A 25,242-nucleotide genomic window follows, 5' to 3' on the forward strand; every position below is an offset into this window, starting at 1 on the left:
ACTGTGCATATTTGCCCCTTTTTGGTTGTGATCGGGGGCTGATGTGATCCTACGCTCGTGTTATGATCAGACAGATTTGAATTTGAAATTGCCCATACTAGTGGACACTTAAGTGATAGCTTTTGATGGTCGGCTCCCGCATCTATGTTCATGGGCTGGTCCCTCAGTCCGCAGACGGATCCGGTGTTTGGTTGAGATGCCTTAACTAATACTCCCTCCGTTCCTAAATATAAGCCGTTTTAGAAATTTAATATGAACTACATGTGAAGCAAAATGAGTAATATATACATATATATATTATATATATATATATATATAGAGAGAGAGAGAGAGAGAGAGAGAGAGAGAAACGGCAGGAGTATAATTCAGATCCGATAGTGTTGTCTTGAAGGATTGGTTATTATAGGATGCAATATGGAAAAAAGTTGTAGTCGGCGTGCCGGTTGAAGCTTTGGCCAATCGCGTCACGCGTGTCCAATCCCTGTAGACTGTGTGTACCCCTCAGGCAGGTACTTCCAGCCCCCCTCCCCCCACGGGCACTGTCGCGCGCCCCTCGCGCCCTTTGCGCCCCACCAGCCACCGCCTAGCGAGATTGCACACCGCCGTCCGGGACCCCTTGTCGCCATGGATGCGCCCATTGCCATGACCGCGCCCTTCGCCATGGCCGCACGCGACGAGGCCAAGCACGAGATGCCTCCGACTAGCAGCGGTGCGACCAGTGAGGACGTACAAGGGGGGACACTATGCTGTTGCAACCACCATTACTGGATTCGGCCACCGCAGACACTAGACCTGAGACAGGGAAGATGTCATGGCTGCCTGCTGCCATGGACGGACCGGTGCGTACGCAAGTGTTGCAACCATCACCTAAAACAACTTCAACAGCTGTTGAAAGAAGCTTCAACCACAGGTAGGAAAAGCTTCAATTGGCACTACCCAACAAGAAAAATCTGCAACCAGTTGACCGAAAAGCTTCAATCATATATAGAGAAAGCTTCAACCACGGCACCGTGCAAGCGGAAAAAAATTGCAACAATTGACCGAAAAGCTTCAACCACCGATACGAGTGTTGCAACCATTGACAAAAGAGCTTCAAGCATATATAGAAAAGGCTTCAACCATGAACAGAGGAAGCTTCAACCAGCCACTATCAAACTGAAAAAGTTGCAACCCTTACGAGAAAAGCTTCAACCTTAGGTGGAAAAAGTTTCAACCGAAAGATATGCAAAGTTTCAACCGGGAACTGGAAGATGAAAGAAGTTGCAACCGTTACAAAACAAGGTTTGATCGTAGATGAAAAAAGCTTCAATCGGCATGGTGGAAAGCTTCAATCTGCGATGAAAGTTTCAACCGGCATGGGAAAAGCTTCAACCTAACGCCCAAATGGTGGCGAGCAGCGACGTTGAGAGCTGCACCGGCAGCACGATAGTGGAGCGACGACGGCGGCTACTAGGTGCTGCAACGACGAAGGGTGTCGGCGTGCTTCAAGACGACGTCGTTTTGTTTGCTATGAGGGGGCGACGGCTTCCTACTGGACTGGGCGAGGACGGATGCTGCGACCGCGACCGCGACCGGTGGCAACGAGGATGGGGACGGGGATGGAGAGCACGTCCAACATCGCTGGACTGCGAGAGGGGGGAGCAGGTCCAGGTGAGGGGGGTGGTGGCCGGCCACCAGGGCCAACGTCCAGGTGATTGGGGGTAGGGGGGGGAGGGGGGAGAGGGACAGTACCAGCGCCAGAAGGAGATGAAAAAGTCAACGGGGGGGGGGGGGGGGCAGATCAGACGACTGGGGCTTGCTGTATCGGATGGACTAGGGCGCGACAGACTGAACTGTTGGCCTAGCGCGCCGGGGCCTAGCAGTGGCCATGTAATATTATATATTGTCTTTAGCATGCATGACGATATGGGCGCAGAGATGTCCTTATCACACTAGAAGCGTCCATGTCTTTTGTCCACTACCGAGAGCTTCCCACAAGAGGAATCATTCCTTTCTCTCTTTTTGATTAGTTTGGAGATAGCTAACGGTTCTTGGCATGCGGTGACTGCTCTCTCTTTTTAGTTAAAATCTGTTGATCCTTTGCTTCTTCAGAAGGGTATTGATAGGCCAGCATTCCAGCAATTTCAAATACGATATGTGCATTGTAAGCGCCACACCATGTAACTAATATCCTGTCTAATATCAATGTGTAATTATGAAGCTACCTTATAGCTTACATCATTATAATACTAGGCTCTTGTATGAGAGCCCACTCCCCTTACTTTTTCATATCTCTCTTCTCCACATAGACAAAGATGTTATAGCGTGCTATTTAAAGTATTTGCTTATGTGCTTGGACCGAAGTCCCTTAGAGCAAGTAATAAATAAGCTTATTATGTAAGAAGGTTATAAGAGTTAGAATATTATTTTTCTGCTTACATGGAGGGGAGAGAAGAGGTGCCGGCTACAGAATAAGAATCAGTTGCAGCACGTGCTCCTAGGCACTATGTGAGAGTGGGAGGTGGGCCATGTATTAATAAAGTACCTCCTTCGATTCTTTTTTCTCTGCGCATAAATAGCATTCCGGATACCAAGGAGAGCCCTATTGGTTGTTTCTTGGACTGTTATACCCTTGCGCATGCATGGAAAGCGCTGGACAATTTCAATTACTGCATGCAGTGGATTGGCTGGTCCTTACGGCTCATCTTATCTCTCCCAGGTGGGCAGTACGGGCCCGCTGCATGCCCTGATTCATTGGCTGATGTTTCGTTGCAGCTGCCAAAGCAATGCTAATTACTGCGGTCAAAGCAGGGTATGCTGGGAAACTTGTCAAGGCACGCAGACTATTATAGAAAAAAAATCATAAAAAGTTATGCGCAGACTAAAGCTGGCTGTACTATTAACCATGCTCTTAACACATGACCTCTTCTAAACTAGCGTGCTATATAAAACCATGAGTATCATTCTGCAATAATGGATTATAGTCCTCAAGCATAGCATGGTACTAGTGTGGATCCTTCAGAGCTACCTTGTACAAAGAGGGATAGGGTTAGGGGAAGAGGTGGTGGTGTTCATGTCAAAAAGCTGCTTAGGTTGCAAAAATCCTGAATTTCCTCGCGGCACATAGTTGTCCCCACCCTTTTGACTTGTTCGTGCTCAAGGGTTGGGTCAATGACAATGTGGTGACTGTGAAGCTAGACGATAGAATAGGCAAACTAGAGGCCGAGGATCATCAATTTGGTTGAGATGGACATGTTGTGGGCTTTGATGGTGTGGTAGTGTGGAGCTAGGGAGAATGGAATGACCATCACCGGTGTAGGGTAGAAGAGCTTTGGTAGAGCAGTGCCAATCTAGGGATTTGAGATATAGAATTGGGGAATTTGGGTGGAGGACGTCGGATGCATTTTCTGCCCGACGCACGTTTTGATCAAGTTGCTCCCACCGGCCGGCCCAAGTCCATGGATCAACCTTTCTTTATTTTCGCGAGTCCGTATGCTGAAATGCACATGCGGGCCAAGTTAGTTTATGTGCAGAATAGCAACTCGATTAATAGTTGTTCGGTGGTACCACGTGTAAACGCGGGATCTTTTTGTTTTCAAGAAAAGAGAAGGTACATATATACCACAATTGTTTGTGAGAAACAGAAGCACAAGAAGAATCTTACTTATGTCTGAAAGAGGCGAGGTCTGTAGAGCCGCGCGGTCCAGTCTTGGCGTCATTAACTAAATTCAGATCCGGTTGGCCTGTCTTAAGGATTCGTTCCTATTTGATGCAATATATTGTATGGCGACGACGCGGCCGCAGAGTCAGAGATGTCCCGATCTCTCTCGCTGCAAGCGACCAAGGCTTTTGTCCACTACCGCGAGCATCCCCCAAGAGGAATCATCCCCTTCCCTCCTTCTGATTGGTTTGGAGATAGCTAACGGCTCTTGCCACGCGGTAGCTGCCCTCTTTTTTTAGTCAATAATCTCTTCACTGATTAAGCAGCATCTTTCCCTTTGCCTCTTCGGAAGGGTATTAATAGCCCAGCATCCCAGCGATTTCAAGTACGATACGTGCATTGCGAGGGCCACACCATGCAACTCCATCCACCGCCGGCGAGGGCATCCGGCATCTTCGGTTCACGGCGGTGCGCTCTTCTGCAAGGTCACCTCCATTCTACCATGTTTCCGCATGCTCTAGTTTATATTTAGGAATGTGATATTTGGCACACGTGTGCCATATAAGCAAAACTGTCACACCTCTACTTTTTTCATTTTAAAATACCACACGATCTCCCGTCCTGTAACCCCGCCTCCTCCCAAATGATCCCGGAGTCTCGCCCGAGAAACCTGTTTCTCCCGCACATGTCGCGCGCCCACCCCCGAGAAAACTGTCACTTCTTCACGTCTACCACATGATTTCTCCTCAGGACAAAGTTACCATGATATCCGTATGCAAGTTATCAGGCCTGTGTTGTGTAACTTACCATACTATTTACATAGAACATACCAGATACTATGCTTCAACAACTACACCCCTTCAAAGTCACCACTGTATTTTATACACAAGTTAGAAGGTTTTCGATGTGTAAAATACCGTGGTACTTACACATAAGTTATCAGGGTATATGTACATCAACCTCCCCCTGGTCAAAGTTACCATGAGGGATTGTACATGAGTTACCGGGTCTACAGTTCGTATATTATCATGTTACTTGCACCTAAAAACCTGAGTGTGTTTCGGTAGCATTTTCCATAGGTCAAAAATTACCACGATGTTTTTGCGTAACTTATCACGCTTATAGCACGTGTGCCCCTCATGACACTAAACATTATGTCACTTTCTCGTGGCACGCCATGTGTTGTGTTCATCCAAGAGGCCCACGCGCGAGGCGAGTGTATGTCTTTAACAACTTATTTTCCTTTGATAAAAAAAGTTACCATCATGTTTATATTGCAAGTTATCGGTTATGCGGTGCTTATATTATCATGTTATTTACACGAAAATTATTGGGATGTTTTGAACAACTTTTTCCTGGGAGAAAAAGTTATCATGGTGATTCTAGGTAACTTATCAAGCCTGTAGTGCTTAAAATATCATGTTATTTACACTAAATTTATCAGGGGTATGTTTCAGCAAATTCTCCCCATGGGTCAGAAACTTATCATGGTGTTTAGTTATCGCATTGCATATATTTTCATACTATTTACACATAAAAATGTCAGAGGAGGGAGGTATACTACCGTGCTATTTACACAGAAGATATCGGAGTACCTTTCAAAAAAAAATCCCTACGGTCAAAGTTATCATGGTGTTTCTACCTCAGTTATCAGATGTGCCCTGCGTATATTACCATCTATTTACACATAAATTATCGGGTATTTTTTCACATTTATCTTCCCCAATGGTTAAAGTTACCACGATGTTTGTATCTAAATTATCAGGTCTATAGCGTGAATGTTATCGTGCTATTTACAGAAATTACCGGGGGCGGGTTCAACAAATTTATTCCCAATGATCAAAGTTACCATGATGCTTGAAACAAAAAAAAATCAGTGCTAACATATTAAAGGCGAAAACATGTCAAAAACAGTATTTCCCTTAGCTTGTTCAACAATCAGTGTCATAGGTGAGGTGGTTAGTTCCCTTTGTTGATTACCTGCAAATCAGAGATCAAATCCTAGTCCAAGCATTATTTTTGCCCGAACATTGGGAAGTCGCGTGGGGCCATAATTGACGATTACGAAAATTAGGGAGTCACGAGCGGGAGATCCGGAGGCGTGCAGGAAAGGAAAGAAATCGGGAGGGGGGTCGGGGAGGACGTGCGGGAAAGGAAGGAGATTGGGAGGCATGTGGCAGTTTCGCAATCTGGCACACGGTTGCCATATACATATTTCGTTATATTTATGTTATCCTCTTGTATCATATATGCGGTGACGAGGATGGTTTTGTGCATGCATGCGACGGCCTCCTCCAAAAAATAAGAAAAATAAATCCGAATGTGAATTCAAGTTACTTGTTTGAGATGGAGTCAAAAGAAAAATCATCTCGTTAAATGTCAAATCTATCACAACAAACCAGACAGGCCCAGATATTCATTGATGTCAAGTTGCCAGAGCAGTCGTTTTGATGCCGAGCTCTGCTGGTCCTGCTATTTTCAATCTTTCCAAAATAATAATAATAATAATAATAATAATCATATTTTGAAAATTTAGAAAATTCTGACATAGGTGTGACCTACGTACTTCTAATTTTGTATTAACATATGTTTTTATATGTGACTTGTGCAATTAAACAAATGTGGGTTTATAACAATACATCTTCTATGGACCCATATTTTTTATTTTCTTTAGTTCTGAAGTAATCATTTTTTGATGAAATTTACAGTTATGTATTTCATGGTGCATATGTACTTGTGAAACAAAATTTAAAGTTGTTTGAACCTTTGAAGTGTAGTTTTTCATTTTAAAAATGAGATCCAAGGCACCCGGGTTCATTTTTTGCAATTTCTATCAAGTTGCCCCTTACCCCTTTCTCTTTTGCAGTTAAACAATCAGATTCATGCCTAGTCCGCAGCAAATATGCTACCACTGTTTTGATGGAGCCCGCTAGCACGCGCTCGGCGAGGTGGATGGTTCATGCCACTTATGTTTCCCATGCTGAAGGCACTAAAGGTATTACTTGATTTGGACTAAGAATGTAAAAAAAAAAGATGTAAGCCTGTGTATGTTAGGCAACATATTTGAATTTGATGATGCTGGTATTTAAATTATATTATTTAAATAGTTATAAACTAGTCTTGAAAAAAATCTCAATATTATTGACGCAAAAATAACCGATCATATCTTTAATTTCAATTCAAAGTTTAATATGTACTTCGAGTAACAAACGAAAAAGGGAAGTCTTTATTCATATCAAGCTGTCTTTTTTTCTTCCTTTGTTTTGCGAATGTCTTTTTTCTTCCTATCGACAGATACTATCTTAGTTCTCGTGGTTGCAGGGTCAATCGTCATATTATACACCCTATTTTAATATATTTGTCTAGGATTATTTAGTGAGCATGTGTACTGTATTTTCCCCTCATATCGTAGCACATGTCTCGTGTGCTTTAGTCTTCCGAAACGTGTCCAGTAATTTCTCCTCCGGCCAACCCTCGCCTTTCTTTATATTCACTTTGCCCATGAGCACATGATGCCCTTGGGATAGTGGCGCTAGCAGCCAACGTGCATTTCTTTCGAGGAGCTAACATACTTGTAGTGGAGGGCAAAATTTTCCTCTAAGGCTCCACCTTGCGCCAGTGCTAAGTTATGCTATATACAAAAAAAACTAATTTGGTGGTGTAATTAAGCAGGAGAGCCTACAAGTAATATATAAAATTAACAAAGCTTAGTTATAACAAATTAAACTAAGCCCTCTGTATTGGGAAGTTCAGTTAAGCTTATAAAAGTACTAAGCACATGCTCTAACCACTCGTGCATTGGGAGGGGTCTGAGTAACTTGGGTTAACATTCAGTCTACGACTAGAACTTAATAATCACTCCATGGGTTCCATGCCGCTACAATATCCTGAGACCTAAAACTTGTAAAATATGCTTTTTATGAATTGAAACCACATGCATTTACAATCCATGTTGTTTTCCAATACGATGACACAATGATTCTTAGTGATATGATTATCGGTGGAAGTCACCATAAGTTTATCGGCTAAATTCCTTGGTCAACTTTCCCCAATCTCAAGCTATTTATGTTGGGAAGTTGTATGTGTGACATGTTAGCCAAATGTTGATCGATCATCTTGTTACCATGATAAATAATCAATGGTCTCACTTTCATTAGCATGTTAAGTCAAGATTTGAATTGACAGTAGGCTCCTTTATGCGATGATCACATACCCACCTACAAAACATGCAACTAACAAAACTTACTATCTATCTACTACTCCTATAAAAGCACGAGTGTAGTAGATTCACACTATCTCAGCCATCAAACCACATAATCTAAGGGTCCAAATCGCCTCAATGTTGAGTACCTCCACATTTAGCATGTAGTTAATGATATTCCTAATATCAACATTAATGCTAAGCACATAATTAATATCATACCTAATAGAGACATGCAATTAATACCCATCTAACATCCATGCACATTGCATGTACACAGTTACTAGTAGTTTATTTTTTGGATGTCTATGGTACTGTCTTTTTTTCATTTAACTTCTCGGCTCCATCGTGTAGATACTGTTAAAGTACCTAATACAATGCTTAGAGGATTTTCTCCATTCAACTAATTTCAAAAAATTGTATTTAACATTGAAAGTAATTTGGTTGCTAGTGGCACAAGTTTTTTCAATATTGCATGGAACAAAAAAGTTCTCATCGGTATCGGTCAACGTATTCCCCCCAGCACTAGAGTTCCATAGGATATTGCACGGATTCTAACATAATAATTGGAAAATAAGGGTAAATGATGTTCTAGCTTAGGTTGGGTTTGATGGTGGTTAGTGTGGATTCATGCACTGTTACTCTATGTAAGCAAAATTTATGTTTACTTGATGCCTTATGGTGGATATGTCATGTTAACTTGTGATGTTTTCTACTATTGAACTTGAAAGTGAGTATATTTCACTATAGTTGCAGGGTTACAAACCAATCCAATGAAAGAGGAGACTCGGATCACCAAACAACCAGAGAAACCACTTTACTTTGATGACCATGAAGTAATTCCCAAGGCAAACTTCTAATTCTATAGTGATTTCATTTACTTCTGGATAAAAAGCTTTCTATAGTTATAATGAATAACTGACCGACTATCAATTTGTTACTTACCATGCCAATCTATATTTCCAACAGGTTCCAGAAGTAGATTTTCTGCCTCTAATTTATCAAGTAAGGGCAATGCTAAGATCAATGAATGATGGGGAGATCAGCATCTCAGCATACGACACTGCTTGGGTTGCCCTAGTGCCAAGGCTAGATGGTGGCGATGGACCCCAATTCATGACGTCTGTTAATTGGATCATCAACAACCAGCTACCTGACAACTCGTGGGGCGACGCGGCCTTGTTCTCTGCCTACGACCGAATGATGAACACTCTTGCTTGTGTTGTAGCACTAACAAAGTGGTCTCTTGAACCTAGCAAATGCAAGAAAGGTAGTGTGAAGTCACATATATTTTCAAATAGACAACTGATCATTGATGGACTCCTATGCTTTGCTATTGACCATTTGGTGTTTAGGACTCTCATTTCTTGAGGAAAATGTGTGGAGGTTAACGAAAGAAGATCTAGAGCCAATGCCCGTTGGTTTTGAGATTGCATTCCCTTCTCTCATAGAAGCTGCTAGGAGCCTGGGGATTGAATTTCCATATGAACACAATGCTTTGCAAAGCATATATTATAACCGAGAAGTGAAGCTTAATTTGTACGCATCATGTTGAACTAATCAGTTGTAGAATACGATGCATCACTTTTTCCTTTGTTTCCATCAGGAAATTTTCCTCATTAATTTCTTATGGTGCTACAATGTAGGATTCCAAAGGATCTGATGCACAACATTCCGACATCAATTCTATATAGTCTTGAAGGGATGCTTGGATTGGATTGGCAAAAGCTCTTGAAGCTAAAATCCTCTGACGGTTCCTTCTTGTGTTCTCCTTCAGCCACTGCTTATGCTCTTATGCAAACTGGTGACAACAAATGCTTCGAGTATATCAGCATGATAGTCAAGAAATTTAATGGAGGCGGTAAGACGTCCATAGCATCAGATTTATTAAATTTTATGATGTAGCACACTCTATTAAATTGCCATTTTGTAATATGTGATCTCACATTGTTCCTCTTGACCATCTCCAGTTCCCAATGTTTACCCAGTTGATCTTTTTGAGCACCTCTGGGCCGTTGATCGATTGGAGCGTCTTGGGATCTCACGATACTTTGAACGAGAGATTGAATATTGCATGGATTATGTCAAAAGGTTTTTCTTTATATATATTTTGTTAGCATATTTTTTATTTCAGGACCGCAGTATAGTAATGCTAGACTTGAGGTACTTTGTGAGGAAAGAGTTATTTAGCTCCCTTTTCACTATGTAGGTATTGGACAGAAGAAGGGATATGCTGGGCTAGAAATTCAAATGTAGCAGATTTGGATGACACATCTATGGCTTTCCGACTACTACGACTACATGGATATGATGTCTCCCCAAGTAGAACACAATTTTCCCTCTTACATTAACAATGAAGTTGTGTTTCTTGATAACAATGTTGTACTTACTCTATAGATTTCTCTAATTTTGTGCATAAAATATTTTGTTATGCAGGTGTGTTTAAGCATTTTGAGAAGGATGGGGAGTTTTTTTGTTTAGTGGGACAATCAACTCAGGCAATCACTGGGATGTATAACATGAATAGGGCTGCTCAAATAAGTTTTCCTGGAGAGGATATCTTGCAGCATGCTAGGGCTTTCTCATATAAATATCTTAGAGAAAGAGAAGCCCAAGGCACAGTTTGTGATAAATGGATCATTTCTAAGGATCTACCTGGTGAGGTAATAAGTCTACTACTAGAAATTGAGGTTTATATATGCTTCATAACACTTGTATAATTCATATTGTTTGAACAATATAAAAGTGTTAAGAATTTAGAGAGAATCCATGCATCATTGGGTGGATTTACACAAGAAACATTAAGTGAGATTGTTCATAATATTGCACGTAGACGAGATACAATATATATAGTTCTAACAGAGAATACAATTGCTAGTTAGTATAGTCTTACCAAATGTGAGTATAATCTAAGATTCATGTCAGTTTCTCAATAATATTTGGTATTCTTTTGCCATTTCTATTTTTAGGAAGTCTCAAGCACATATATTATCTTGTTTACATAAAAATGACCTTCTGTAGACATGATAAAAATAATGTTGTTGGTTGATTGATAGGTACAATACACGCTGGACTTTCCTTGGTATGCAAACTTGCCACGTTTAGAAGCAAGAACCTATCTGGATCAATATGGTGGTAGTGATGACGTATGGATCGGAAAGACATTATATAGGTGAAATTTATTACTATATTAAAAAATTATACTTTTTTGTGTGGCATATTTCTTTAGCAAGGATAACGTAAATTTACCCATAAATTATGAATCACTTTTGGCAGGATGCCACTTGTGAATAATAATACCTATCTTGAGTTGGCAAGACTTGATTTCAATAGTTGCCAAGTTCTACATCAGCTTGAGTGGCATGGTTTGCAAAAGTATGTAGTAGTCCCACATACATTTTATTTTCTCTTATCTTATTTTCCTACATGAATTTAGCTTAAAAATTCTAAAATTCGTTGGCATTATATTTTGTAGATGGTTTACTAGGAGCGGGCTCAAGGTTTTTCAGGTGGCGCCCGAAGATGTTTTAAGAACGTATTTTTTAGCCGCTGCTAGCATTTTTGAACCAAGCCGTGCCAATGAGCGATTTGCATGGACCACAGTGTCAGTGCTTGCCAACACTATTTCAACACACATTCGTAGCAACTTTACGAGAAAGGAAAGGATGGTACAATTTTTACAGCATGGCCCCCATGAACAAAATGATGACCCATCATGGTGAGTATATCAACCAAGCATGACTAAGCATTCCGGTCCAATGTTGAATCAACGTGCCAGATGATAATGTTTTGGCATGGGTCGCTTTGGTTTCTTTCCCTCTCACTAACAAATATGGAAACACATATGATAATGTGATACTTGCATTGGCTTAGTTGTACTATGGATGATATCATAATGTTGTCAAATTAAATTAAAAATGTGTGTTGTGATTAAATCGGCACCACCGCTATATTTCATAGATTATGGAAGCATACAACTTTTCATTTGTAAACCTAGAGTAAACATGATTAATTATAACATTTTTCATATCAAACATGTTTCATACTATACAAGACAAGTTGGTGCATATGCCATCACTTATTTACTCATTGGATTCAATATCTAACTAATCCGTATGTGTTTGTTAAACTGGTTTAGATCAATTTATACAACTCACTATATATAGCACAAGAAATGAAAGGAAGGATCAACTTTGAATTTGATCCATCCGCTCTTTCCTATCAATAGAATAGTAGAAACCATGTATCATTTGTGTTTTGCGGCTTCACATTCATTCCCTCTAGCAGAATACCATGAAAATATCAAAACGAATTAATCCATTTTTGGTGTATAATATGCCATCTATCATTTTGACCACACACTAAAAGCTCGCTCTATTATGGTAAATTTATTCCATACTGCCACATTATGGTGTAAAAAATGTCTCCTAATATTCACCATCTTTGGAAGTAATTGCTATTCTCGAGCAAAATTTTAAGTTATTCCTCCCAGTCCTTGTTAGCTAGTGCATTAGACTCACACAAAAGCTTATTAATCATTTTTGTTAGAATGGTCCAAAGATAATCAATTTACTAATGCCTTACGTGCATTCACTTATCATTCCTAATGTTTTGTGAGACTAATATTATTTTAATTTAGATATTTTATATTTGTATTGGAAATTGATATTTGAGCAATATGGCATGCATGCATGGTACCTTAAACTCTGCAAAATCTAAGCACCTTAATCTTGACATTCTCATGTTATTGTTGCTATTGTGTAAATCAACACAATTACTCACTAGTTCTTTCATTATTGCATTAAGGAAATTCATTTCAGATGGTACTCCGTTCCATGATAGAAGCATTAAGTTTCACGGCAGCTAAACCTATGCTTGTTATACAACCTATTATGTAATAGCAAATCCAATGTAGTGATCTAACGAAAACCATGCATTTAGGCTTAAAGGAAATACAAAAGACGATATTCTTGCAAGTGCACTTCAACAACTTATTGATACTTTAGCACAAGAGGCACTACCTTCGCGCGAAGGACCAAACTACATCCACAATCTCTTACGATGTGCTGTAAGTTAAAAAAGCGCTGCTCAATTTGCAAGTTATTACAACATCTTATCAAACATATATTTTAATATTATTCTTTGAACTTCTAGTAGAACTAGTTTTTTACAATGTTATATCAGATATATATTCTAATACCATTCTTTGAAATTTTAGTGGAATGAATGGATGATCGAACAGATATACACTGATGATGACAAATATACAAAATCTAGTGTTATGCAACAAGGGTCGTGCGTGGTTAACGGAAAACAAACATGTTTGCTTCTTGTTAAAGTTATTGAGATTTGTGCTGGACGAACTGGTGAAGTACAATCCATGATAAACAATGTGCATGGTGCTCGGTTCATTCAACATGCATATATTTATGACAATCTTCACCAGAAGCAGTTACTTTCTCAGGTAAACCCCTACTACTTAATAACTTTCATGCCACATCGTGTGTGATGCCAGAATGATTACATTATTTCCCTCTAAAATGGATCAAAAATGTAATATGGTTGGGTATATGCATCTTAGGACGCAGTAGATACTGGTAATAAAAGGCTCCATTATTTAAAGAAAACAATGTAAAAGTTGTACCAGTTACCTTTACCTGTTTGGGATACCTGCAATAGATGCGTCTTCCATGTCTGGCCTTGTGAGCTACTCTTAAACTTAAGGGATATGCTTTTTTTAACCATCGAACTTTCAAGATATATTTTGAGAAAAACTGAAAACTACAAGCAAGTGTTCTTAATTTTATTTTTGTGTTGTTAGATAGGAATTAGTTGGTCCTATTACATTGTTGAGTCAAAAGACATCATTTGTGTTCAAAAGGTTTTTGAGTATTCACGTAATGTGAAATATGTGGTGTTAATATAGTGTAGACTTGATTATAGACTAAGTCAATTATACGATTTTTTGTTTATGATGTGGAACTTAAAAAAATCAACAATATATCTATTTTTTAATTTGATCTGCCTAACATATGATATTTTGTTTTATTTTACACTTGCTATGTTGGTCTATAAGTATACAATAATGCTTGGTTTCTGTGCTGGTTTTGGCTTATAACTTATTTATGTCTTCTGCTAATTTCAACAATGTGATCGCAAATGCCACATTAAACACGCCCTTCATATTGTCATACAAATTATTTAATTAAGAATTTCGATGTCCTATCTTATATTGACCCGACAGACTGAGAAGCTACTAAATAGAGATGAAGTTTTCTGTTAGTAACAGAAGTATAAACATGAACCCTTAGATAATAAATGACTATAAGGTGGTTATAAGGATGGATGCCTTATATGGAAGAGAGGAAATTTGTTAAACTCCACCCACTATTTCTATGAAATGGCCCCTGTGCATATGGAACGTTTTTAATAATTATATATAACTTGAGAATATCTACATAATTACATGCAGATAGTAGAAGAAGTCAACATTAAATTGAGTTATGATAAAGCACAACATATACTTCTAATGTGCATAAAAACTAACCAGTTTAGTTTGTTACGCCTGGTAACTTTTATCTTTACATTTTTTACTTTATTGCCTTGATCACATAAAACTTATGTATTTATAGAAATGCAAGAAATTGAGAATTTCCACAAGAATAGAGAAAGCAACTAACAACTTAATATCTCCCATCCTCCTCTAATGGAAAGTAATTTCATATTAAGTCATGCAGATATGATCCACCTTCTTTGTTGGAATTTCAGATTAGGGCATGGGAAGAGGGAGCAAGGTAGTTTTAACTGGTTTAGCTAGACTTTTGTTCTTTGTCGATGTAGTATGCTGAGTAGGTAGGGTCATATCCTATGTATTTCTCTAGATTCGTGTATTTTAAGCCCTAATTTGCGTGATATATGTGTCGTCGGCTAACTATCTGCATTGGCGGCAACATAGAATTTTTTCATCCTAAGGCCTATGGGTCACCCAACTTGACAGAGAAACTTTGATGATAAATTATATTTTTTATTATGATGCTTAAATGTTATAGTCGTTTGACTAATGATGTGATTTGTAGGACACTGATAAAAAACAGGAAATAATATACCGCATTGATGAGGAAGTTGAGTTTGATATGCAAGAACTTGCCCGATATCATCTCCAGAGGTGCGATGATACAACCAGTAATAGGAAGACAAAGCAAACATTCATGGATGTTGTGAAAACTTGCTACTACGCTGCTAATTGCCCGCAACATATGGTTGATAAGCATGTCTCAAGAGTTATTTTCGAGCCTGTTATTTGAAACATAATTGAACATAAATAATGTAAGTAGTGGTACATGAGTGCATAAATAGTTGTGTCCTCCAGTATTTTTCGTGTTCATTAGTCTTTACAAGGCCACACCCTTGCACCTTTTAGACCAGACTTGTCGGCCATGGTTGCAAGAGTGCAAGCACTCATTTTCTTTTGACGGGAAGGAGGAGCTCCTGGCGAACCATTCCTAGATTCATCATGTGGTTGCTGAGAAATGTCCTGTTAAATCTCTTTTATACCTACGATATTATAAACAAATAGGTAAGGAACTAGAAAAAAATGGTTTGGCCAAATGATAGAATAGAAATAATAAGAGGAATATCATAATCCACAACATGGTGCCAAAACCAGTCTTAAGTCCTGAGGTCAAATAATGAATTAGAAAGGGAAATGATTATCATAATCCACAGCATGGTGCCAAAAGCAACCTTAAGTCCTACGACCAAATGATGAATTAGAAAGGGAAAGGATTGTCATAATCCACGGCACGGTACCAAATGCAGTCTTAAGTCTGAAGATGTTAGATGTGTGTCCTCCAATTTGGGTTTAATCTCTACTATCTAAAAAGAGCCTAAGGTTCCCTTTCTTGCCAGGATGCCACGTCCAGCCCAATCTTCGTCCAACCTTTGTCTGCACCTCCTTCGTCTCTCGGTTTATTTGGTCCACCACATTTTTTTGTCCAACTACGTTCCCAGTCTTCTTCTCTCACCTCGACTGCTCATGCCTCCGTCTGCTCCTCTCTCCCCGAACGAGCTAGCTAGGGTTCCCAACTTCCCATACGCCACTACTCACATATGACATAGCTCACCCAAGCATTCCAGCTCGTGACCTCCTTCGCCTGGCTCACACCCAAGACGAGCCCGGGTGAAGGAAACATGGCGATCACTAGTAGAAAACAGGGCTATGGTCCAGGCCGGCTTAGCCCATTAGTCCCGGTTCAGTCTAGAACCGGGACTAATGTGAGCATTGGTCCCGGTTCGTGCGGCTAAGGCATTAGTCCCGGTTCATCTGGACCTTTTGGTCCCGGTTGGTGGGATGAACCGGGACCAATGGGCCTCGCTCCTGGCCCACAACCATTGGTCCCGGTTCGTGCCACAAACCGGGACTAAAGATTAGACCTTTAGTCCCGGTTTGAGGCACGAACCGGGACTAATGGGGATGAGACCTTTAGTCCCGGTTCGTGCCACGAACCGGGACTCAAGGTCCCATTTTCAAACTCTACCCCCCCCCCCCCCCCCCCCCCCCCCCCCCCGTGGACCGCCTTTTCAGTTTAAAAAAAAAAGAAAATGATGGAAATGTCAAAAAAATAAAAGAAAATAAGTTTCACATGTGATATGTGGTCTAGTTGTTGGGAAAATTTACAAATATGAATTTCGACTTTATTTACAAAATCTCTCTCGAATTTGTAAAATGGGCACAACTTTTGCATACGAACTCGGATGAAAAAGTTTTTTATATGAAAAATCATCTACTCGAAAAGTTACATCCGATGGAGACCGCCTACGGCTTGTTTGCAAATTTCTAGAATCCTCAAATTCCAAAAGGAAAAAAAGTTATGCTCAAATTTCAGTTTTTTTAAATACTTATTCAAGAAGTATTAGTGTTACTAAATAATTATTCAAGAATATTAGTGTTATTAAATAATTATTTCACCTTTTTTGAATTTTGGTCAAATCTGGTCAAACTATGGTCAAACTGTGGTCAAACAATGGTCAAACTACTTATTCAAAAATATTAGTGTTACTAAAAAATTATTGTTTTTTAGAACAATAGTTTTAAACTCAAACAGTGAAATATGTGACTTCATGCTCAAGCTAAATTCCTGAGGGTTAATAGGATTGACATCTTACTATTGTCAGGAAAACAACAAGTGCAGACTTGGAAACGAGGGAGAATAGAACCTGGAAGTTAAGCGTGCTCAGGCTGGAGTAGTGAGAGGATGGGTGACCGTTCGGGAAGTGAGATGATTTGGAATGATGAGGGGTGATTAGAGATTAAATTGAGCAGTGATGAGGGGTGATTAGAGATTAGAGGTTAAAAAAATTCAAAAATTTGAAAAAAAAAATTCAAAAAAAAATTTCAAAAAAAATCAGGAAATTTCACCAACCGGGACTAAAGGTGAACCGGGACTAAAGGGGGGAGGTATTAGTACCGACACTTTAGTCCCGGTTCCAGAACCGGGACTAAAGGCCCTTACGAACCGGGACTAAAAGCCCTTTTTCTACCAGTGGATGGAGGCCTGCGATGGATGCCTACTCCGCGCTCCAGCTAGCGCGCGGTCTCTTTGCCAGGCCCCGTCCCAAGCTGCAACCAAGAAAACCACCTCCATCGTGTACTCGCACTATGCGTGCCGCATCTGCCTCTCCTCCTCCTTCACAGGGCTGCCTCCACCGTGAAGTGATGTCGTGGCCGCTAACTCACATCCACAAATTATCATCAATACCTCCATGGATCTGACAAAACTACTGCAGGAATGCCTAGCAGTGGCGGGTGGGAAGAGGCCAGCAATGGCGGGCAAGGCTCCCAGGGGCACCCGCCATCGACCTCCCACCACTGCTATTATGTCATCAGTGTTGGGCGGGCGGTCTGCCACTGGTCGATCACTGCAGTGGCGGGCGCACGAACTTGCACGCCACTGATTATCTTTCTTTAGCGGAGGGCGGTGCTTTCCTGCCTGCCACTACTTATACATGTTACAATGGCGGGCGGTGTGGCTCGCCCGCGGTGCTTATTCATGATAATTACAATTTTGCAGCCACGGCACCAATTGTGCTGCCATGGATGCGTTTTGCATAAATCCAATATAAAAAGCAAATAAAGCGTGCATTGTACCCTTAGGCATGCAAGTTCACTGGGTAATTAATACTCTTCAAAACAACTAGTAACACTTCAAGCTTGTTCGAGTTAACAAACCAACATCAAAATATGACATGCATCTTAACTAAGTAACTAAGATTTCATCGGCTAGAAGATATTTGACTGGAAGTTTTTGTTCCTATTGTCTGGAAAAGATGCGCGAAGCCACTAGGGAAAAGCCGCTCATGGAATGACCTTGTAAAACACCAGCTAGTACAACAACAGGCTTGTGATTTGCATGTGCGCAACCAGCAGACTCTCCAGAGGTGGGTGTTGCAACTGAAGTCATTGTATGGGAGATCATTGAGGAGTAGACTGACTTCACCACAGGTGGCTGTTGGAACTGAAGAAAGTGGCAGCAGCTGGCCTTGAGGGCGATCGACACCAGTGCCCAAGTCCACGATCACCATCTTTCCGCATGAAAAGGTGCTTGTGCTGCTGCATACATGAACAATTGCCTCTTCCATGAGGGGCTTCATGCTGTTCTTCTGAGCACTCATACAGTTTTGAGGAGTCAAGTGACAAAGAAGAGGCCAAAGAAACAGTTAATGCGTAAGTCAAAAGAACAGAGGGTACCTCAAAACCAGAGTTGTGGGCATAGCTTGTTCCGCCCTGTCATATTGCGACAAATGAACATATGAGAGGAGTCAAGTGACAAAGAAGAGGCCAAAGAAACAGTTAATGCGTAAGTCAAAAGAACAGAGGGTACCTCAAAACCAGAGTTGTGGGCATAGTTTTTGGCGGACCTTGTTCGAATTTGCGGATCCGAGCAGCTCCCAATTTTGGTTGAGGGTGACTTCAATATCATTAGGAGGAGAGATGAAAAGAATAATGATAATTTTGATGGAAGATGGTCATTTATGTTCAATACCATTATTGAAAGCTTGGATCTGAGAGAGATAGAGCTTTCCGGTAGAAAGTTTACCTGGGCTAACGCGTTGCCAAACCCGACGTATGAGAAGCTGGATCGAGTTCTCGCGAGTGTCGAGTGGGAACAAAAGTTCCCTCTCGTAACGGTCCAGGCTCTCTCTCGCGGAATCTCGGATCACACACCTTTATTCGTGGACTCAGGTGAGCCAAACCACGTGGGAAACAAAAACACCTTTTCTTTCGAACTTGCATGGTTTGAACGAGAAGGCTTCCTGGATCTGGTAGCCAGGGAATGGGCTAAAGATGCAGGAGGCACGACCTCTTGCCAGCGTTGGCAGAACAAGATTAGGCATTTGAGAAGTTTCCTACGGGGATGGGCTAAGCACCTTAGTGGGGTTTATAAAGTTGAAAAGGAAAGGCTCATTTCTCTGATTCAGGCCCTAGATATAAAAGCCGAGTCCATGATTTTGCAATCTGCGGAGCTCCAGATTAAGCTCGAGGCGGAGATGAGGTTGAAAGAAATTCTCCGTGAGGAAGAATTGAAGTGGGCGTTGCGGGCTAAGGTTCGCAGAGTGGTCCAGGGGGACGCAAACACTCAATTCTTTCACTTGATTGCTAATGGCAAACACAGAAAGAAGAGAATCTTTCAGCTTGAGCAAGAGGAAGGAACGATTGTACGGCAGGACAACTTGAAATTTTATATCACTGAATATTATAAGCAGCTATTTGGACCTCCGGAGGACAGTTTTGTATCCCTCGATGAGTCCAGGATTGAGGATGTGCCTCAACTAACTGCTCGTGATAATGATATTCTGGTTGCCCCATTCTCGGAGAAGGAGGTGTTTGATGCTATATCGCAGATGAAAAACAATAAGGCTCCCGGGCCTGATGGATTCCCGGCGGAGTTTTACAAGAGATGTTGGCACATTATTAAGGGGGATTTACTTCCAATGTTTCACGATCTTTTCTCTGGACAGCTTCAGTTATTTCACTTAAATTTTGGAACAATAACACTGCTTCCTAAGAAAACGGATGCTGTGAGAATCGAGCAGTTTAGGCCGATCTACCTTCTCAATGTTAGTTTCAAAATTTTCACCAAGGTTGGGACTAATCGGCTCATACAGATTGCGCATTCTGTGGTGCAGCATTCCCAAACTGCTTTCATGCTGGACAGGAACATTCTAGAAGGGGTGGTGGTCCTGCATGAAACGCTCCATGAAATTCACTCGAAAAAGTTGGATGGAGTCATCTTTAAGGTGGATTTCGAGAAAGCGTATGATAAAGTTAAATGGCCATTCCTACAACAGGCGTTGTGTATGAAAGGCTTTGATGAAATCTGGCGACGCCAGGTTGAGTCATATACGCAAAAAGGGAGTGTTGGAATCAAAGTGAATGATGAGATCGGTCATTATTTCCAGACACAAAAGGGCCTGCGACAAGGGGATCCGATGTCCCCTATCTTGTTTAACATTGTAGTGGATATGTTGGCAATTCTAATAGGAAGGGCCAAGGAGGCTGGTCAAGTGGGTGGCCTGGTACCTCATCTAGTTGATGGAGGTGTGTCCATCCTCCAATATGCTGATGATACAATCATCTTTATGGAGCATGACTTGGAAAAGGCGAGAAATATGAAGCTGGTGTTATGCTTATTTGAACAATTAACCGGGTTAAAAATTAACTTTCACAAAAGCGAGTTGTTCTGCTTTGGTAGAGCCAACGATGAACAAGAGGCTTATAGGCAATTGTTCGGGTGTGATTTGGGGGCTTTGCCTTTCACCTACTTAGGAATACCAATCCACCATCGTAAGCTGACAAACACAGAGTGGAAGTGCATTGAGGATCGATTTGAAAAGAAACTGAGTTGCTGGAAGGGCAAGATCATGTCGTACGGAGGCCGTTTAATTCTGATAAATTGGGTTCTCACGAGTATGCCTATGTTTCTTTTGTCGTTCTTCGAAGTCCCAGTTGGAGTTAGGAAAAGACTGGACTTCTATCGATCACGTTTCTTCTGGCAAGGTGATGAGATTAAAAGAAAATACCGATTAGCCAAATGGGATATCATCTGTAGACCGAAAGACCAAGGGGGTCTTGGTATTGAGAATCTTGAAGTTAAGAACAAATGTCTTCTCAGCAAGTGATTGTGGAAGTTATCAAGTGGAACTGACGCCACTTGGGCGCAAATCCTCCGTAGCAAGTATCTTCAAACCAAAACTCTGTCTCAGGTGACAGTAAGACCGACTGATTCACCCTTTTGGAAAGGGCTTATGAAAGTAAAGTTGTCCTTATTTAATAGGATAAAGTTTATTGTTGGTGACGGTGCCAGTACGCGATTCTGGGAGGATACTTGGCTCGGAGAGACACCCTTAGCAATCCAATACCTGTCTTTGTATCGTATAGTTCAAAGACGTGCGACTTTTGTTGCCACGGTATTACAATCGATCCCCCTTAATATTCAGTTCAGAAGGGCATTAGTGGGTAATCGTTGGGAAGAATGGCTGCATCTAGTAAGGAGACTGATGGACATTCAGCTTTCCCAACAACCAGATGAATTATGCTGGAAGCTTACTAGGTCTGGAGTTTTTACTGTTAAATCAATGTATGTTGATGTTATCAATTCAAGCTCGATTCCTAGTTCCAAACATGTTTGGGCTGTCAAAGTCCCTTTAAAAATCAAAGTGTTTATGTGGTTTCTGCATAAACAAGTTATTTTAACCAAGGACAACTTGACAAAGCGTAATTGGACAGGATCTACTAGGTGTAGTTTCTGTGATCGGGATGAGACGATCAAACACCTTTTTCTTAATTGCCCGCTAGCTAAAGTTTTATGGAGGACGATCCATATTGTTTTTAATATTACTCCACCGAATTCAGTCAACACGTTATTTGGAACGTGGCTTAACGGAGTAGAGTCCGAGTTAGCGAGACATATTCGTGCAGGAGTCTGTGCCTTGGTGTGGGCGCTCTGGAATTGCATAAATGATTTGGTTTTTAACAGGACAACACATATTTATTTTTTGCAGGTTATTTTCAGAGCCACGGCGTTGATCCGTTCGTGGTCGCTACTCACTCCGACGGAGGCCAGGGAGCGTTTGGTTACTGGATCTATCCGCTGGGAGATGGTAGCTCGGGATATCTTCAACCGGTTTGGATGGCGATCATGTAATAGGATAGGCAATTAGTTTACCTATCTCTTTTTCAGCCAGCCGGCTGTGGCGTCTTTTATATGGCTAGTCTGTGTTTCTAGCCCATGTTGGCTCTGTGTGAGCTTTGTTCACTTTTCAGTAGGAGACTTTGAGACCTTGTTGGAACTTATTTGGTTTAATAAGATGGCCGTATGCATCGATCTGATGCAGAGGCCGGGGTATCCCCTTTTCGAAAAAAATATGAGAGAATATCCTATACCTCTGAATAACTTCAATAATATACTCAAATGCATTGTGAGATAAGAAAAAAAAGACAGATACTTGGCTCAAACAATGAAAATATTATTACAGAAGATATCTTTCTTTTCGTCTCTCGAAAATCCAATCGAGTTTATGAATTGATGAGTGATACAAGCTAAGCAATAACACGCCAGTTGCCATGTCATGCCTTGGTGAGCGATACAACCAGCATAACTATCGGGTTTTTGGTCTGCTTGACTTGAGAGCCACCTTGCAGGTTCAAATACTTCTCCGCGGTCCTCACAAACTCATCCATGACCTCTCCAGAGGATCCAAAATGTTGGTCTATTATCGGCTCATATATAGCTCTGAAACTATTCGCAATCATGTTTGGGGTGAGGCATGCATAGTCCATGCCGCTTGTAGGCTCGTGCGCCTGCATCTCGGTGACTGAGAAGGAACCATCTTCCTGGATGATTTCCCTCAGCTCTTCAAGGGAAGGCCCATATACTGGTATGTAGAAAGAATCAAACTTTGCTTTGTCAATCGCACCCTGTTAGTGATCCAAAAGAGAAACTCGAGATGTCAAACAATTACACGATTGCTACAAATGATAAAACGTTTGAAACGTAAGGACGTGTATGTACCTCTGAGGCCATGATGGCTAAAATCTGAGCTACAGTTCCCCAGACGTGAGAGCTTTCGTTTATGAGTTCATCAGAACGCCTCCCAGCAAGGGAAACAACCATCCTGCCTTTAGGGACCAATTCTTTGGCTCTCAGCTCCAAGAAAAGTGTGAAATCTTTCCTGAACTGTCTTGCATAAGCTCCAGCAACCACCGTGAGTCTTTCACGCCTGACATGTTCATCGATGTCGTACGCCGGGATTTGGTTCATCATTAAATCTCGAGGAGCCTGTACCTCTAAAGAATCAGATAATGAAGGAATGAAGGCTGTTGGAGTGGAGTGCCGAATTTACACACCTTTGAGAGCCAATTAAGGATGTTGGATGAGCAGATAAGATGCAAGGATCCACCAGGGAAGAGCCTCTCGTAGAATGACCCTGGTACAACACCAGTTACAACAACAGGCTCGTTCATTTTACGGAGCGGAACCAGGCTCTTCACCACCACGTTGAAGTCATTGTATGGGAGATCATTCAGGAGTACACAGACTTCCGGAGGTGGCTGCTGCAACTGAAGAAAGTGGCTGTGGGTGGCCTCAAGGGTGATTGACACCAATGCCACCGCATTTGGACCAGAGGAGCAGCCCAAGTCCATGATCACCACCTTTCCGCAAGACAAGGTGCTGGTGTTGCTGCATGCATCAACGATTGCCGCTTCTATCAGGGGCTTCATCCTGTTCTGCGCAGCATTCTGCACTCGACTTGTACTTCTTCAGAAATCCAGTTAAGTCTTTCCCAATATTATTCTTTATTTATGGTGTTTAGTTTAGTTGTCAGTAATAGTATAAGATATAATATGAGCAAATTCTTGACGAGACAGTCTTCAGAAGCCAAGTTTCAGAAGGGACCATAGAAATAACAGTACTGAATCGATCAAGAGAGAAGGTATACCTGAATACTGGAGTTGCGAGCATAGCTAGTTTCCTCTTGTCCTTGATTCATATGCACCATCTGTTTGGGATCCATGGCACTAGTTGCAGCAGGGATAACCTCCAGAGACCTTGAACCTCAGAGAGCAAGATTGGGAAGGAGATGGTGAAGATGTACTGGAAGTTCAGCTCTTCTTATGCTAACTTGAATGGCTGTTCAGGGTGCTTATTGGGTGGAACAATATGGTCAACGTGCTTATCAATCCTAGGGCCAGCTAACAGAAATGTTGAATGAACGGTTAAATTCAAGTCAAGGATATAATACATTAACAACCTGTCACTACTAGACTTTATTTTAGATAAGCAGACTTGTCATTTTCTATGCTCAACTGAGAATGACTGTTCTGGCAAGTTACAACATCATCCCTAGCTCCCTACTATATCGCGTGCAAGAGAGAAACGCTCTGAAGCTAAAACATAATCATGAACAAAAACTAAGAACAGGGTGGGCCTTAATTGAGATCAGATGCATAGAAATCCATTGAGACCACGAAACACGAACTCTAACAATAACTGAAACCTAACTTTTCACTGAATAATGAACTAACATACGAGATCCATGATCACTTAGAATGAAGTTGTGGTGTGAACATGTACTTCGACCAATAGGTCACACCTTTACAATATAAACAGCAGTCTGTTCAAACAGCAAAAAAACACAATATATAAATTCATAGAGATAGTTTGCGTAATGCAGTCTGAATACGATGCTGCCTTCCAAAATGCCAAGGATAGCCTATAACCATCAGCCACCGATTCATCATCCTGAATAACAACAAACTGAAGGATACTGTAGACATTATTATCTACATATTGTTTCCCTAAAGAAAGCAATGCTTCAATCTCATCAAATGTGGTGTACCTTCAGGAAATCAGTCACAGACCGGCCAGTCGGGTGATCATCAGCTCATCATGCCTTAGTGACCGAAACAGTCAGCATAGCTAATCCGCCATGCGCTTCCTGCAAACTTCCCTCCAGACTCCAGCGCCACACCACAGTCCTCACAAAATTACCCATGAGGCCATGACTTCTCCGAAATGCCCATTGATGCGCCCAGACTTGAAGAACCCAGGGAGGGAGGCGCTGGCACATCACAGGTTAAAAGGTCCCTGTGCGTTACCCCAAGGCCTCTGCAGCTTGAATGAAAGATTAGGTCAAACTCAAATCAGGATATTATACATTAATAACCTATCACTACTAGAGCTTGTTTTGTACCAGCAGATTTGCCATTTTCTATGCTCAAATTGTGATGACTATTCTGACAGGAGTTACAACATCGTCCCAACTATACCGTGTGCCAGAAGGAAAGGCTGCGAGGCTGGAGGAACAGGTTCACAAGAATAATCAAGAATAAAAGGACAGA

At 41.2% G+C, this 25,242-nt stretch overlaps 2 protein-coding genes across 3 annotated transcripts; one reads left to right on the forward strand and one right to left on the reverse strand.

The window, feature by feature from the left end:
- The first annotated feature begins 1,383 nt into the window (after positions 1-1,383).
- LOC125547194 (ent-copalyl diphosphate synthase AN1, chloroplastic-like) lies at positions 1,384-18,206 on the forward strand. The gene is made up of 15 exons (XM_048711175.1): positions 1,384-1,690; positions 8,598-8,677; positions 8,811-9,111; positions 9,197-9,380; positions 9,488-9,702; positions 9,812-9,932; positions 10,051-10,163; positions 10,278-10,504; positions 10,898-11,013; positions 11,118-11,216; positions 11,317-11,559; positions 12,783-12,909; positions 13,060-13,305; positions 14,918-15,136; positions 18,111-18,206. Exons 1-15 carry the CDS (start codon positions 1,384-1,386, stop codon positions 18,204-18,206), a joined length of 2,694 nt encoding a protein of 897 aa, XP_048567132.1.
- Positions 18,207-22,346: 4,140 nt separating this feature from the next.
- On the reverse strand, positions 22,347-24,971 carry LOC125549212 (probable jasmonic acid carboxyl methyltransferase 2). Of its 2 annotated transcripts, none has more exons than XM_048712677.1 (5): positions 24,741-24,971; positions 23,841-24,093; positions 23,248-23,640; positions 22,913-23,179; positions 22,347-22,818 (listed from the first exon to the last, which is right to left on the reverse strand). In XM_048712677.1, the coding sequence occupies exons 2-5, from the start codon at positions 23,913-23,915 to the stop codon at positions 22,468-22,470; spliced, it is 1,086 nt and encodes a 361-aa protein (XP_048568634.1). In that variant the 5' UTR covers positions 23,916-24,093; positions 24,741-24,971; the 3' UTR covers positions 22,347-22,467. The 2 variants fall into 2 exon arrangements, with proteins under 2 accessions (XP_048568634.1, XP_048568635.1); XM_048712678.1 differs by having other exon boundaries at positions 23,841-24,658.
- Positions 24,972-25,242: the final 271 nt, after the last annotated feature.

This window comes from Triticum urartu, chromosome 3, assembly GCF_003073215.2.
Source record: "Triticum urartu cultivar G1812 chromosome 3, Tu2.1, whole genome shotgun sequence".
NCBI lineage: Eukaryota > Viridiplantae > Streptophyta > Magnoliopsida > Poales > Poaceae > Triticum > Triticum urartu.

Bases quoted from the DNA above. Each gene is read 5' to 3' on its own strand.
- LOC125549212 (XM_048712677.1), bottom strand. From the start codon at position 23,915: ATGGATCCCAAACAGATGGTGCATATGAATCAAGGACAAGAGGAAACT. The intron at 23,641-23,840 runs GTATACCTTCTC...AGTCGAGTGCAG, and splicing joins CTCGCAACTCCAGTATTCAG to AATGCTGCGCAGAACAGGAT. The intron at 23,180-23,247 runs GTGTGTAAATTC...TTAGAGGTACAG, and splicing joins TCCTTAATTGGCTCTCAAAG to GCTCCTCGAGATTTAATGAT.
- LOC125547194 (XM_048711175.1), top strand. From the start codon at position 1,384: ATGGTGGCGAGCAGCGACGTTGAGAGCTGCACCGGCAGCACGATAGTG. The intron at 13,306-14,917 runs GTAAACCCCTAC...TGTGATTTGTAG, and splicing joins AGAAGCAGTTACTTTCTCAG to GACACTGATAAAAAACAGGA. The intron at 15,137-18,110 runs GTTATTTGAAAC...TAAGTAACTAAG, and splicing joins CAAGAGTTATTTTCGAGCCT to ATTTCATCGGCTAGAAGATA.